Source organism: Elephantulus edwardii, unplaced genomic scaffold (assembly GCF_000299155.1).
Source record: "Elephantulus edwardii isolate Elephantulus edwardi_28Jun2011 unplaced genomic scaffold, EleEdw1.0 scaffold00202, whole genome shotgun sequence".
Lineage (NCBI taxonomy): Eukaryota > Metazoa > Chordata > Mammalia > Macroscelidea > Macroscelididae > Elephantulus > Elephantulus edwardii.
This window is the reverse complement of record NW_006399952.1, coordinates 2658317-2675315: the sequence shown is the minus strand read 5'-3', so window position 1 is coordinate 2675315 and position 16999 is coordinate 2658317. Positions and strand designations below refer to the sequence as shown.

The following is a 16999-nucleotide window of genomic DNA, read 5'->3' as shown; positions in this document are numbered from 1 at the left end:
AAAAAACAAAAAACAAAAAAAAAACCAACCTGAACCCTGCTCTATTCCGTCCCATCCTCATCATCTCAGACACACTAGAGTTCATTCAATTTTTATTTTATTTTTATTTAGTAGTATTAAAAGTCTCCAGATCTACTCACAAGAGGAAGTAGAGTCCCCAGGATAAACCTGCACCCCATACATTTGGCGTGACTCCTTGGTAAAGTCCACGTATTCCATCATGTTTCCAAATAGTAGTCAAACAATGTAAAATTCCTTTATACTTGGGTCTCAGTTCCAATCCATCACTCACTGCATTCCAGAAAACACAAAGTTAGGAGAGAATCAAGTTCTCTTAGAGAAATCACCTCTAAGCATAAATATCACAAATCTGGTTGGGCTTTTTAGGATTTCAACATTTTTGGTTTTTAAAAAAATTTATTTTATATTGGTTTACATACAAAGTTCATATATGTTGTGTTTCACATTATCCCTCATTCGCACTGTGTTTCGTACAACCACTCCCACTCTTTATGTTTTATAAAATTAATCACCATTATACTATGTCCACAATTAGCCTATCTTTCCAGAGTTCTACCAGATCTTCCCCATTTCCTTTACTCTCCATCCCTCCACCCAAATCTGTTATAGTAAAAAGATAAATCAAGAAGTCTTTCCAGCAGCAGAGAAAATTCTTTCCCAAGACCTAGTTATATTTAAAACACAATCATGTATTTTAATATAGGTACTTGTTGAAAAGATACTAAGTACTCAGATATCATACAAAGTATTGGACTGCCTTTGTAACTAAAAAAGAATTTTTGTTGAAAATATACACTATAAAACAGAATCCTATTCAACAATTTCCATGCATATTTTACAATGACACTGGTTATATTCAGTGCATTGGGTCAACATTCTTCTGTTCCAGATGTGCTGTCCTATTATCCTTGTCTCCCTCTGCCCCCACTTTCTCACTATGCCACAAAATAATTGTTGATCACAGTGACATTTTGTACGAGCTAACCTGCTATTGTGCTAACATATGATTTGGGGGAATGAGTAGCTTTGGCTCAAGGTTTGAAAAGTATTTCAGGGCATCAATCTCAATAGGTCTGGCAATTCTAGATTTCTTTATTTTTTTTTAGAATTTGAAGTTCTGTTCTACATTCTTCTCCACTGCAAAGAGGATTCATCTCTTGCGGTCCTGACTGTATATGGTTAATAGTTACTAGCTGGAGGAAATGAAATCTGGAGCCAAGGATTGTAGGGAGAATTTGGATAAAGGTAATTCACCAGTACAAAGCTGAGAAAGTAAACTGTAAACAAAGATTGTTGTTGTTGTTGAGTCGAATATGACTCATAGTAACCCTATGAACAAAAGACCTGAACCCTATTCTATAACAATCATTTCTCTAAATTCATAGTTTCCAAAAGAATGTTGTTTAGGAAGTGGATGCCTCCCCTGCTTCCAAAAACAAAGATTACATGTTATACAAAAATAAAGAAAGCTCTAGAAAAATATTTTAAAATTTAAATTTCTTTTTGTTCTCTCTGAGAGCAGATAATTTTGAGATGTTTTATATCTGAAGCTGACACTAAAATACAGTAAGAGAATAACATTTTTAAAATCTTTCTGTCCTAAATATTGAACTGGCATATAATTATTAAAAATAATTTTCAAACCACACACACAGGCTCAAGACCTAGTCCTCAAGATGATCCACAAACAATTCCCTTTCCACCCACTTTTCATCACTTAACATCTTCTTTATTCTATAAGGAGCTGTGGTGGCACAGTGGGCAAGACATTCTACAGCTAAAAGCAGCTTGAATCCAGCAGCTGTTCCACAGAGGAAAGATGAGGCATTCTTGCTCCCATAAACATTTACAGCTTTGGAAACTCTAAAGGGCAGTTCAATTCTGTCCTCCAGGTCACTCTGAGCTGGAATTGATTAAATGGTAGCAGTTTAAGAAACCCTGGGGGTGAAGTGGGTTAAAAGCTTGGCTACTAACCCACAGGTGGGCAATTTGAACCCTCCAGCTACAAGAGAAAGACATGGTGGTCTTTATCTGTGAAGGTTACAGCTTCGGAAACCCTATGAGCCAGTTTTACTCTGTCCTGAAGAGTCACCATGTCTAGAAAGCCACTCACTAGCCACAGGTTTGGTTCACATTTCTTAATCTATATCATAAATCTCACTTGGAACTGTTCCTATCTCAGTTCCTACTGTTATCACTCTACTTCAGGACACCATCATTTCCGAAACTGCAATGGCACTCCACTCATTTACAGGATCCCCTATTGAGAAATAAAACACACATTCAGCAGGCCACTGGCCTGCTTAGAACTACTCTACAGTAATCTGGAGGGGCCAGTCCCTGGAGAAAGATACTATGATTGGAAAAGGACAGAGTCAGCAAGAGAGAGGAAGATCTTCAACAAGACAGATTAACACAGTACCTGTAACAACGAGCTTAAAAGCACAGCAGAGACTGTGAAGACAAAACAGAATTGGGAAAAGTTTCTCTCTGAGGTACACAGCGTCACTGAGTCAGAGCCGAATCAATGTCACCTCACGACAAGTGCACTGTGCTGCCTCATTTACAGTTAACACTTTAAAATCTGTGATGAAAATGCTGGCATGTTCAACAACATTCAATTTTTACACTGTCTCTGACCTTAAAGCTTCTCCAGAAGCTATTCCATCTGCCGGAAACATCCTCTCCATCTTCACAGACACCCCCTCTCCTCCACATAACTAACTCTCATTTCTATTGCAGCTTTAACAATCACTTCTTTTGGGGTTTTTTTCCTCTTCCCTAGATATGAGGGAAATTTCCATGAATCCATGGAATCTCATATGTCCATTAGCATAATGAGATATATATATATATATATATCTCATCATTACTATGGGTATTGTTGATATTATCCTGAATTCCCCATAAGGAGCCACTCTATGAGGGTAAAGACTATCACACTTCTTTAATACAATATCCCTTTTCTATCATAGTGCTCTCAATATATCATACGTTTCCTTCCTAGATCTACATCGCCATCCTGCTCTACTATGCTGAGCCCCAGAAGCCTGATTTTGCCTTCTAGTATCAGAATGAACTGGACAATTAGGAAAGCCTGGAAGGAAACCTGATGGAAGAGAACAGATGACAAGTATTTCTTCCTCTAGCTCCGTTTCTTGGGCTGACACGCACCTCTGCTGAAGGCATCATGACTCCTCTCAAAAGTGTCCCTCTCTCCATGACTCTTCTTATGCATCAACTCTTTAAACCTAAGCTGTTTCTAGACCCAAGATGCTACGTTATTCCTTACAATTTTTCTTGTAACCTGCTCTTAAACTCATTGCCGTCAAGTCAGAACCAAGTCATACTTCCTAACTCAGAGCTGAGCCTCCAGGAGATTTTTGTTGTGCTTGTTGATAGGTGTCATCAAATAACTACAGCTCACAGCGACCCTATGAACAACAGACGCAAACCCTGCCCTATCCTGCGCTATCTCTGGTCTGCTTGGACCTACATCATAGTCACTGTGTTCAATCCCATCTTCTGGAGAGTCGGCTTCTCTTTCTCTGACCTCCCACCTTTCCCAGCATGATGTCTTTTGCCAAGGACTGTTCCCTCCCAATCACATACCCAAAGGACGTGAGAAGGCATTTCACCCTCCTTGTTGCTCAGGGGCACCCAGGTCCCACTTCTCCAAGACAGACTTGTCTGTTCTTCTGGGCAGTCCATTGGATGTTCAGTACCTTTTGAGACGCCGTAAATCACACAGGAATCCTCCCTCTGAAACAAGGATGGGTTTGAATCTCCAGAGGTTTGGCTTTTGGGTCAGTAGAGCAACTCCCTTTGGATTGCACCACCAGAGCGCACATCTTTGTAAACGCTTCTTTTATTAACCACTCTGATGCCCCATAAACAAGTCTGTCACAACAACTCTATAGGACAGGACAGAACTGTCCCTCAGGGTCTGTCTCCAATCCTGAAATCTTTACAGAGGCAGAATGTCACACACAGACCAGCTGATGGTTTAGAACCCCTGATCTTTCAGTTGGCAGCAAAGTGTTTTAACCACTGTGCCACCACAATTATCTTGTTGTGAGACGTGCTTTCTGTTCTTTAAAAAAGAATGGGAAATTTATATCCTAGATTATATTTTTAAATTGGCATTGTGTTAAGTATATTCTGTACAACAATTTAAGTGAATTCTTATTCTTTCCTTAAATAAACTATTAGCTCACTGCCCTTGAGTCAGAACCAACTCACAGCTAACACAGCCTCCTCTGGGGTTCTGAGGCAGTAAAATCACAGGGAGGAGACTGCCCATCTTTCTTCCTTGAAGCTACTGGGACATTGAAATCACCAGGGAGGCTCAGCCTTTGGGTTGGCAGCACAACTCCCTGTGGATGACACCATCAAATCAAAGGGTATAAACTGAAGGGCACACTGAAACCGCTCTCCAGAAAGTTCACACAACCAACCATCTGATTAGCTACATACAAGATACTCAGGTCACGATTCTTCCCTTCATAGCCAATACTTTACAGTATATGATGCATTCAGGCAGAGAAAAATCACCAATTCTTTACCCTTGCTAGGCAAAGGGAGTAAAGTCAATTTCTTTCATCAATAACTTGCAAATGCTACAGTATCAGATGAGATTAAAACACAGGAGGCTTTGACAGAGAAGAGCTGGGCTCGGTATCTACTTCCCTAATTGGCTGCATGGTTTTCACCTTTCTATGCTTTGGTATCTACCTTCATAAAAGCAGAGAAAAACAGCAACTATCTCCCAGGGTACTGTGAGGTTTACACAACGTAGAAAGTACAAAAGGCAGCCATATGCTGTTTTTTTCCCCTGCACTGTTCATTAAAAGTCACACACATTTTTAACAAACAGAGTATTAGGTTTCCAGGTCATTTTAATGAATAATCATTTTCACACTTTCTCTGTTGGGTGATTTCTTCATTCATGATTATTTAAAATTACATCTTCAAGTTAGAAAGGGTTTCAACAGTTCTCTTATCCAATCTTTCTACCATATATACAACATATGTCACCAAGTCTCTCTCATAACCATTTCCAAGCAAAGGGACAAACGTCTATATAGTTATCACAAGGCAACCCAATCATTCACTTCTACACACAACCATCTAGCCAGGCCAAAATTTGCTTCCTTGTAATTTCAACCCAACTTCAGTCTTCCCTTTGGATCCACCCAAAATAAAGCAGCTCTATTTCCTACAGGACAGTTTTCTCACTATCTTAAGTTTCTTGTTTTTCTTTTCAAGCTAAACTAGTTCCTTCTGTCATATTCTCTCATGAAATGTTCGCTAATCTTGCTAACAAATTGGGCACCTTTAGAATGAACCCCAATTTGCACCTAAACACAACAAAAACGTCCAGGTTTTGTTTATTGGTACTTTTAAGATGAATCACCCCTGTCATGAGATACCATTTTATCAAAAGAGAATGAGTAGAAAGCATAAAAACTACAGGAAGTCATTTGAGTATAGATGCTGATAACCAGTTACCTACTTTGATCTTAGCTGGCTTTCCTAAATTCTTCTTCTACCACTGTTCTTAGCAGGAGGGAGCTCTGGTGGGCTGGTGGCAAGAAGCTGTGCTGCAAGTCCCAGAGCACGTGGTTTGAATTAATTTACCTGCTGCCCCGTGGCAGAAAGATGGGCAATCTCCTTCAGTGCAATTAACTGCCTCTGAAAACCTACCAGACGGTCAGCTATGAGTTAGTTTTGACTCGAGGGTACACAACAACATTCACTGTGGGAGAAAGCTGGGTAATCTCCCCCTGTGCAGTTTGTAGTTTCTGAAAAGCTGCTGGAGGATCACTATGAGTCAGCTAAGAGTCGGTTCTGACTCTCTGACGTGACAGCATCTAACAACAGTACATACATAGCCACACTGTGGGTCTTATTATTACAGAGCTCTACCATGGCCCTTAGTTTTCAATTTAGTCTTCTCCTCCAATCTCAATCTCTTACCTGTCACTTCAGCCCTCCTGGTTACCTAATAGTCTCCACATTTCAGCAAGATTACCCATCTCCTCAGGTGCTAGGGATTCCCTTTCTCTAGGCATGGTCTAGGGAGTTCAGGTGACGTAATTGTCAGGAGATGCAATACCAACCCAAAGGCACAAGGTTCAAATCTACCACATGCTTCGTGGGAGAAAGATGGGCAATCTCCTCATATGATTTACTGCAACTGAAAACCAGCTGGAACACCACAACAAGATAAAGGTAAATAATCCAATAGAAAAATGGGCACAGGATATGAACAGGCACTTCACCAAAGACGACATTCAGATGGCTAACAAGCACATGAAGAAATGCTCAAAATCCCTAGCCCTAAGAGAGATGCAGATTAAAACAACTATGAGATATCATTTCACCTCAGTCAAAATAGCAAAATTTAACAGAACAGCAAGCAACAAATGCTGGCGAGGTTGTGGAGAAACTGGAACCCTGATTCACTGTTGGTGGGAGTGTAAAATGGTGCAACCCCTGTGGAAAGCAGTATGGCGCTTTCTCAAAAAGTTGCAAATAGAGATACCATTTGACCCAGCAATTCCACTACTGGGAATATACCCTGAAGAGACCATAGCTGACATCCAAGCAGATATATGTACTCCCATGTTTATTGCAGCTTTGTTCACAATAGCAAGGAATTGGAAACAACCTAAGTGCCCATCAACAAACGAATGGCTAGAGAAGCTGTGGTATATTCGCACAATGGAATACTATGCTGCATTAAAAAACAAGGAACTCATGCAATATTATTCAAAATGGTTGACTCTGGAGAACATTATGCTGAGTGAAATATCCCAGTCACAAAGGGACAAATATTACATGATGCCACTGTTGTAGAATGGGACTGTCCTTGGGGTTGGGGAGAGACTGAGTAAGATGGGTTCAATAATGTATACTGCACTGAAACAGAGGAGAAAGAAAACTGTTTAAAAGAGATATATGACTAGGTATTTCTGTCATCACAGGAGTCTAGAGCGAGGGCTACATGGTGGAGGGGACCTGGGGGAGGGTTTGTAAAACAATGAAAGAATCTTTTCTTTTACTTTTCCATAATTTTTGACTCACGTACTTATAACCTGTTAGTCAAATTTGTGTCTTCTAGGTTGCAACACCCCCATGATACATCTTCAAGGATACGAACATGTACGGCCAAGCACAATCAAGAAGAGTGCATCTAAATTCCAAAATCAATCCCCATAATAGTCTATGTGTTTCCTACTGCCAAAGGGGCCCTTTAGAGTAGTGAGAGAAGATCTTCACCCTGAAACCCACAGCGTCCCTTTTCAGCAGGAAGTAGCTAAGAGAATACGCCATCCCCTTTTCCTTATGACTCAGGGTGAAGTCTCTCTCAGGGAGGAGTGATAGGGAATGGCAAAGGACACACTCACAAAGAAGATTAATCAGAACTGGCTTTGACAAGCACTGTGGCATTTGGACAAACTGGGAGGAGGGTAGAGAGAATAGTGCAACAATGAATGAATGGAAACCCAAAATCTCTGTAAATGTTTATGAAAATTAATAAAATATAATTATAGGGAAAAAAAAAAAAAGAAAACCAGCTGGAAGATCAGCTATGAGTTGGTCCTGATTCAAAAGCACATAACAAAAAGCATTGCCCCTCTACTCCTCAAAAATCACCTCACATGTCAATGCCTCTGCTTTTGGATTATTTACAAAAACAACGAAGAGGGACATAAAAGTCACACAGGTTTGCACCTTTAGGTGAGCCTAAAATTCTTTTCTTTTTCTTAGTGGATATATGAGGAACTCCTAGAAGTAGTAGTAAGAAGAGTGGTTAAGTGTCAGATGGTTCTATAGTTAGACTTTCTGAGTTCAAATCCCCTATCTCTTATAAACTTGTAACTTAGGCAAGTTAGTAAACTTCTATCATCCTCACTTGTACAAAAGGGGTAATAAATGCATGAGATTGTTGAGAGTCTATCATGAACAGCAAATTTGTACCTGCCCTGTGTCATCCTTATCATCTCCTGTACACATGCGCCCGTGCTGTGTTAATCCACCCTGTTGAGGGTCTATCCTCTCTTTCAATTACCCTCCACCTTAACAAGCATGATGGTTTTTCCAAGGACTGGTCCCTCCTTACAACAAGTCCAAAGGATGAGAGACAAAGTTTCACCACTCTTGCTTTAAAGGAGCACCCTGGTTGCTCTTTCTCTGAGACATATTTCTTCCTTTGACAGTCCCTGGACTATTCAGTACTTCTCTCCAACACAACTCAAAGGAATCAATTCTTCTTCTATTATCTTCACTCACTGTCCAACCTTCAGAAGCATAGCAAGTAAATGAGAAGACCATGGATCAGAGCAAGTTCACCTCCTTCTTTAAACTGACATTGATGTTCCTTAAAACTTTAGAGAAGTCCTTGATGGCATTTTCCCAATGGGATATCTTTTGACTGATTTCTTGACTGCTAGTACCAACAGCTGAATGTGGACCCAACTAAGATGAAACATGAACGATTTCAATAATTTTTCTATTTATCATGAAGTAGCCTATTAGCCCAATGGTAAAGATTTTTGTTTCCTTGATGTTAAGATGTAATTCATACTGAAAGATGTAGTCTTTGATCTTCTGCAGCAAGTGCTTCAAGTCTTCTTCACTTTCTGTGAATAAGGAAGCTGAGGCAGCATAATGCAAGTTGATGAGTCTTCCTCCAATTCTGATGCCACATTCTTCACAAAGCCCTGCTTCCCATGGAAGAATGATACAGCCCTGAGGTTATCCATTAAAAGGATTTATATTTGACAGCAGAAAAGGATACAAGACATTTTCAACGAAGGAAAATCAGGGAAAATTAGCATGTTCTTTCTAGGTAAAATCTGCAATGCAGGCACAAATAATAATTATGGTGAGTAACATTTGTTGAATATTATCAAGAGCAAGAGAAAGAACGAAAAGCTTTACATGATAGTAAATGACAAGTTCACGTAAAGCTCTCAGTTAATTTCCTTCCTCATAATACCCAACAAATGTTCCTTATCATAATTCTTATGAAATTCTAAGTCTTTCTAGATTTTTTTTTAATGTAGGAAAAAGGTTTTCCTTCATAGAAAGTGTCTTGTCTCCTATCCAGCTATCAAAGGTAAGTCTTTTTAATTTCACTTTCATGGAACATTTACAGATAAATACAGCCTAACCCAAATTCATTGCCATCGAGCCCAAACCGAGTCATAGCTGATCTTCCAGATGGTTTCCGAAGACTGTAATTTGGATGCTAGTGGAGGGAGGAGCACCACCAGAGAGCAGCAGCCTTCAGTTAGCAACACAAAACAACATCAGTAATCTATACTATTCCTGTTAATCTACTGTATCATTCTGAGAAGTCCAGTCTCATTCTATGTTACCAGGTATAAGCTATTTCAATATACATAATGAATTGACATAATATACTTAATTGAAGAGATTTAAAAACAAACCAAAAAACCACACACTAATTGAATCTTAGCTACTGATTCTATCACCAATCCTGCACCACATTATATAGATACTAAAAAACACACAAAAGCACCACATCAAGATAAACAACCCAATTGCAAAATGGGCACACGATATGAACGGGCACTTCACCAAAGAAGCCATTCAGATGCGAACAAACACATGAAGAAATGTTCAAAATCCCTAGCTCTAAGAGAGCTGAAAATCAGAACTATGAGATATCATCTCACCACAGTAACAATAGCAAAATTCAACAAAGCAGCAAACAACAAATGCTGGTGAGGTTGTGGAGAAACTGGAACCCTTATTCATTGTTGGTGGGAGTGTAAAATGGTGCAAACACTATATGTATGGCACTTTCTCAAAAAGTTGCAAATAGAAATACCATTTGACCCTGCAATTCCACTACTGGGAATATACCCTAAAGAAACCGAACTGCCACCCAAACAGATATATGCATACCCATGTTTATGCTGCTTTGTTCACAATAGGGAAGATGTGGAAACAATCCAAGTGCCCATCAACAAACGCATGGATAGAGAAACTCTGGTATATTCACACAATGAAATATTATGCAGCACTGAAAAAACAAGGAACTCACGAAATATACGAAATGGGTGACCCTGGAGGACATGATGCTGAGTGAAATATCTCAGTCACAAAAGGACAAATACTGCATGCCACTGTTATAAAACAGGACTGACATGGGGTTGGGAGGAAACTAAGAAAAGAGGGGATAAATAAAGTACACGGTATTGAAACAGACAAGGGAGAGAACTGTATAAAATATATGATTGGGTATTATTGACATGCCAAGGGTACAGAATAAGAACTGCACAGTAAAGTGGACTGGGGGGAACGACTGTATAACAAGAATTTTTTTTTCCCCCAAAGAGTAAAGCAAACTGACGGGGGAGGGGGAGCAGGGAGGAAAATGTGCAACAATGAATGAATGGAAATCCAAGTTCTCTATAGACTTTCATTAAAATCTCAATAAACACACACACACACACAAAGTCCAATGTAAAATTCTTTCCTACACGTGCTCCCTGTTGAGTGACCTCCAACCCTACGCACCCGCGATGTCGAACACGTGTCTACTTTAACATTATTTCAAAGACCCTCCAAGCTGTGAGATCTTGGCCCTTAAATAAGATTTTCTTCATTCTAAATTGGGCTGAGTCTCATATTCTCCACCAACAAGATTTCCTTTCAGAATGATCTCCCCCACATTTCCCCTCTTACGGGGATGGAGGAGAGAGCAGCCAGACACCTCCCCAGGGCTCGTATTCCTTAGATCGAGGGGAGTCAGGGCAAACTCATCTTCTCTAACTTTCTTCTCCTGAGTCTTTGCCAATCAGTTCGGGTGATGGTACACGAGCCCTCTCCCATCGCGCCTGCCCACATCTCGTCAAGCGCGGGAAATGAACATGGGGGATGACATCCCGAAACGAGAGATGACAGCGAGGGGCAGGAGCCTGGGGGCCAAGCGGGCGCTTACCTGCGAAGCGTATTTTCACGAGGTCTAGCGGGTGCAGCGCCAGGTTGGACAGCACCCCGCCGCTCACGCCGGCCACCAGGTTTTCGTATCGGACATGGCGGAAAACCGCGCTCCAAGCCGATGCCCCGGACGTAGACTGGCCCTGGCCCTGGCCCTGGCCCTGGCCTGTCATCGGATCTGGACCCGACGACACCACGGCGCCCAGGGCCGCGGAGGTGGGACGAGACGCCGTGGCCGCCACCGTGGCGACAGTAGCTGTCTAGACTAGAAACTAAGGAGCGCGCCCACTTCCGTGAGTGGCACGTGGACTCCCACTCCGGGGCGCGGGAGAGAAGCCGGGAGACTCTTATGCAAACATGATGTGAAAGCGGCGCGGAGGCACCTTACGCCCGAAGAGTAATGCAAGGGGAGGTGGACGCCAAGCTCCGCCTCGTCCCCGCCCGCGGCCGCACACTCAGGATAAAGGTTGTAGGTACCAGCAAACAGCCGCGGGCCCGCCCCCTGCGGAGCTCCGCCCATGAAACTACCGAGCGCCGCAGGAGCCAACTGAGCCGAGCTACTTCCGCTCTGGGAGGTCATGTGACAGGAAGTACTTCTGTAGAAGCAGAAGTCGCATGTGCGGGAGGCGGTGGTGGAAACAGAGGCATCCGGGAGGCGCAGGGATCGTGAAGTTGAGGCAAACTGGCCGCCAAGATGAAAGTGAAGATGCTGAGCCGCAATCCGGACAACTATGTCCGCGATACTAAATTGGACATACAGAGAGGTGAGACCTGTTGGTAGGGAGAAGAGACGCGTTCCGTGAATTTCCGGGTCTTTCCTTCCTTGGCTTTCTCGGGATACAGCTGGGACTAGGCTGCGAAAAAGATTTTAAGTAAGTCAGTGGCAGTGAGTGACCTTTCTAACTCTATTAAAGAAGTTCCACTAATGGTAACTTGGAAATAGTGAATTATATGGGGTGCGCATCAACCTCCTTTCAGCTTTCTGCCAATTGTTCTCAGGCTCTTGTTACTGTGGGGAATGAGCCACACTCATGAATAGACACACGTAAGAGTTAAACAGATTTCGCAAAACTTTCCTGTCGCTCTGACTTCTGACTTTACTAGTTTATAGATTTCTCCTGCCTGTAGAAAGGAACAACATGGAACCCAAAGCCGTCAGTTTTCTGTTAGCAGCAGCTCTAAGAAATATGATGGAATGGTTAAAGTGACAATTTTCTTTCTCTTTACTGACAAGTTTCTTATTAATATGCTCTTGAGTCCCAGATTGCAAGGGCCAAATTATGTGTTGACACACTGTTTTAAGTAAAGAGAAAAGCAAGTGCACAGGCCTCAAGGTAGGGATGAACTTGAGGCAGAGGGAACGATAATAGAGTTGAAATCTGAATCAGGGATAACCGATGGAAAGGGAGGCTGGAACGGTTATCATTATTTTAATTGAGTAGTTGTTTGTTGTGTACCCTCCAGTCGGAACCAGGCCGTAGCTGACCCTCTGGCGGTTTTTCAGACTCAGTTAATCGCTTTTCAGAGGCAGTTAATCACAAGGGAGGAGATTGAACATCCTTGCCCCTTGAAGCAGCTAATGGACTCGAACCGTTGTTGCAATATAGCTTCTTTCCACTAGGTCAGCTCTGCTGGTGTATAGACTGATACTGAGTTGTGCTGCTAACTCAAAAGCCACAGGCCTCCAGTGATTCTAATTCATCAGAAAGTCTCTTATTTTACCAGTTACTTACCACAAGTACCTTGTTGGCATTTCGGGGTGGCACGGATAAATAAATCCAGCTAAGTGAAAAATTAGAAACATGAACCCACTTAGAAGTGCAGTAGAAGACAGGTCTGGCAGTTTGCTATTAAATTGCCAGGCTTGAAAAATGGTATGATGTCCAGTTCTACGATCACATAGATATAGAGAGTGGGGCCATAAGCCAGAGATGACTGGTTGGCAGCTAACAACTTTCACCCTTGCCAATGAGTACATTTCAGGTATTCTATTTTAAACTTTCTCTGATACAAACCCTTGCCTATTTCAGCTCCTTTTTTTGAGAAACTTTGTTTCAATGATAATTGTTCAATACTTAATCCTACCGCTTACTGTATTTTGATACTCTTTAGTCATATGCTTATTTTTTATCAGCGTTTACCAGTGTCTGATGATTATTTTGATTATCAATCTCTCCCGGTAGACTGAACTTGCAAAGGGGAGAAGAAGTGTTTTTATTTCTACATCCACTGTATTTAGCTAGCACTTAGAACATAATACCAGTATTTTTTCACAAATAGCTTGTTCATGTAAATAATGTACAAATGCATGGTGCGCATAAGGAACTAACCTTATGTGGAAGCAGGTTGCATGGTTTAGGGAAAATCCCAAAACAGGAAATGTGATGATGTTGTTGTTGTTGTGTGCCGTCAAGTTGCTTGCGACTCATAGCGACCCTATGTACAAACGCCCTAAACCCTGCTCTGTCCTGTGCCAATCGTACCATCTCCAATACACCCATTCCAATTGCCCCAGTCACTGAATCAATCCACCTCACAGAAGGCCTTCCCCTCCTGCGCTACCCTCCACCCTACCAAGCATGATGTCCCTCTCCAAGGACCAGTCCCTCCTTACAGCATGTCCAAAGTATGTTAGATGGAGCCTCAGAATCCTTGCCTCCGAGGAGCCCGGTTTGACCCTTTCCAGGATGAATGTTTGTTTTCCTAGCAGTCCATGGTACCCTCAATATACTTCTCCAGCACCAACACATCAGTTCTCCTTCTATCCTCCTTGGTCATTGTCCAGCTCTCTGATGCATAACAAGTGATTGCAAAGACCATGGCCAGTATCAGACGCACCTTACTCTCCAGAGAGACACCATTGCTCTTCAGTACTTTGGAGAGGTCCCTAACAGCAACTTTCCCCATGGCAACACATCTTCTAATTTCCTGGCTACTGGTGCCGAGGGTTGTTGACCGTGGGGTCAAGCACACTAAAGCTGTGTACAATCTCAATCTCTTCACCATTCATCCTGATGCTGCCAGTTGGTCCAGTGGTGAGAATCTTTGTCTTCTTGACATTGAGCCTCAATCCATATTGGAGGCTCCAGTCCTTGACCCTCTGCAGCAAGCGTTTCAGGTCCTCCTCACTTTCCGCAAGCAGAGTTGTATCATCTGCACATTGCAGATTGTTGATAGATCTTCCACCGATCTTGACCCCACGTTCCTCCTCTTAGAGCCCAGCCTCCCAGATAATCTGTTCTGCGTTATTGGAGGCAAGGATTCTGGGGCTTCGTCTGACATACTTTAGACATGTTGTAAGGAGAGACAGGTCTTCAGAGAGGGACATCATGCTGGGTAGAGTAGAGGGGCAGCGCAGGAGGGGAAGACCCTCTATGAGGTGGATTGACTCAGTGACTGGGGTACTCGGGATGGGTGTGTCAGAGGCAATGAGATTGGCACAGGACAGAGCAGGGTTTAGGGCTGTTGTACATAGGGTTGCTATGAGTCGCAAACAACTTGACGGCACATAACAACAACAACAACATACAGGTTAAAAAGATATGGAGACAGGATACATCCCTGACGCACGACCTCAGTTAAATGAAAGGAAATGTGGTACTTGTGTTAGAAAGTGCAGTTTCTTATAAATACCTGAATGAAGAGGAGAATGAAGACGTAAGTGAGATGTTGAAGAAGGGAGTTTGACGTTTTTGCCAGTTGTGAGAAATTACTGAAGCGGTAGGTTAGTTATTGGAGAAGGAGCAGATACAGTTAAGTATAGTTTACTTATTTTTTATTTTATTTTAAAGGCATTTATATAATACTTGCCACTATTTACATTTTTTTTATATTTACATAATATTTGACACTGATATCCTCCTTTGGGCTGTGGGGGGAAATGTTAGTTGCAGTCATGTCTCAGCCACTAGTGGCCACACCATGTGTACACAGTAGAGCAGCCTCATGGGATTTTCAAGGCAATGACCTTTCAAGGGCAGACTGCCAAGCTCGTATTCTGAGTTGCCTCTGGCTTCAGTAGCTACACATGGCGCTGTGGCATCCTGAGGACAGGGTGGAGCAGTTGACAAAGGCATCTATCTTTGGAGTAGTGCAGCATAATAACATTTATTCTGGATTTGCATTATCTTAATAGAATCTTTATAATAATTTGAGAGGTAATAGAAAGGACCGTGGAAAATTTTTTTCCCCACCTGTGAAAAGTTCCTCAGTTACATATGTGATGGTCACATTCTTGGAAGAGTTGGCAGAAGTCAGGATGAATAATGTGTTTTTAGAATTTGTTGAACTTTTCTAGTGGTAAGGAAGTGCACGGCCAATCCAAACACAAGCAGTTTGAATCCACCAGTGGCTCACACAGGCGTTTTCCTCCTGTGTGATTTAAAGGCTCTGAAAACCCACTAGGGGTCAGCTACAAGTTGTTTCCAACTTCATGGTATGTAACAACAATAACATAAATACTAAGTAGGAGGTGGGTTTTTTGGTTGGTTTGTTTTTGTTTTTGTTTTTTTGTTTTTTATGTGCTATGAGATCACTTGATATTACCAAATTATATGTTGATGAGGAGGGACCTGCTTAAAAGCTCATTGCTAATGTTGTTAAGTACTGTTGCATCAGAACTGACTCCTAGCTGACCCTCCATCAAGTTTTCAGAGGCAATAAATCACACATGAGGAAAGTGCCCGTCTGTCTCCTATGGAGCAACTGGTGGATTTGAACCATGTATCTTTGGGTTAGCAGTGTAGCTCCTTACTACTAGGCCACCAAAACTCCCTTATTGCTAATATAGTTGTATACCTTTGAGTTGGAACTAACCCATAGCTGACCCTCCAGTGGATTTTCAGAGGTAGAAAATTGCTCAGGAGAAGATTACCTGTATTTCTCCTGAGGAGCAGTGGGTGAATTCAGACCACAAACTTTTGTGTTAGCAGTGCAATTTCTTACCATCACTAAGCCATCCGAGCCCCCTTTGTTACTAATAGGCACACAATTAAAACAGGAGATTACTGCTACAGGGAACATTAGAACTTCTTAATCATGAGAGTGACTTGATAATATCTGTGTTTCAGGATGATTAGTCTCTGACAGGGAGCTCTGGTTTGGCCTAGTGGTAAGAAATTGTGCTGTCAAAAGGAACACAATTCAAATTTGCCAACTGCTTCTTAAAACCCACAGGAGGTCAACTATGAGACAGTACACAGTAACAATCTGTGTAAATTGCTACCAAACACGGTAGGCATGGTATTACAGAAGTCCTCAAGCCAGACTCATTGCCATCAGGTCAGAGCAGGCATTTCAACCTATTGCTGATGACAAGAGAGTTCTCCTGTCAAGTCACTGATGGGTTTGAACCACCAGAATGATGCAACTCCCTATGGACTAAACCACCAGAGCTCCCTCACATTAGTTCAGTATGGAGGAAAAGTAAGTTACTAGAGGTACGAGGGGAAAAAAAGAATTGCATAAATGACTCATATTTAAATAGCACTTGATGAATTTTCACGGTGGAGAATGTGGGAGGAGGACTCTTATCAGGATGACACAAGTTTCACCTTAACTGAAGGTTAGAATGCAGTTAGTCAGAAAGAAGAGTGTCAGGGGCCAGGTTATAGTCATAAGGTAAAAAATGCATTCATTTGCTTTTAAACATTGAAGGGGTTTTTGGTTTTTTTGATAGATAGATAGATAGGCTTAGAGTTGTTTCCTAAGCATAATTATTAACTGATATTAAATATTCATAGTAAGATTTTGATTTTGAAACCAGGCTGGTTTTGGATCTTGGCTCCATGCCTTAATGGGCAGGTTACTTGGTCTCTCTGTACCTTGGTTTCCCCACCTGGAAGTGGGAGATGTTAATAGAATTTATACCATAGAGTACTGTGGGAATGAAATGTTAGGTGTTTATATCAATGTTCCTGGAACATTGTAAACTGTTTATATGCATTTTTTATGTAGGTAAACATCAAAGTACTAAATAAGTAGCAGCTATCTAATATTA

The 16999-nt window shown here is 41.7% G+C and overlaps 2 protein-coding genes across 2 annotated transcripts in view; one reads left to right on the top strand and one right to left on the bottom strand.

The window, feature by feature from the left end:
- SLC25A32 (solute carrier family 25 (mitochondrial folate carrier), member 32) overlaps positions 1 to 11252 on the bottom strand; it is a 25462-nt gene extending 14210 nt beyond the window's left edge. The window contains exons 1-2 of the mRNA XM_006897170.1: positions 11003 to 11252; positions 141 to 291 (exon numbers count right to left, since the gene is read on the bottom strand). Coding sequence (XP_006897232.1) covers positions 141 to 291; positions 11003 to 11174 — 323 coding nt within the window. The 5' untranslated portion in view covers positions 11175 to 11252. The remainder of the gene's footprint in view (positions 1 to 140; positions 292 to 11002) is intronic.
- Positions 11253 to 11695: 443 nt separating this feature from the next.
- DCAF13 (DDB1 and CUL4 associated factor 13) overlaps positions 11696 to 16999 on the top strand; it is a 28599-nt gene continuing 23295 nt past the window's right edge. The window contains exon 1 of the mRNA XM_006897154.1: positions 11696 to 11765. Within this exon, the coding sequence (XP_006897216.1) occupies positions 11696 to 11765 (70 nt within the window). The remainder of the gene's footprint in view (positions 11766 to 16999) is intronic.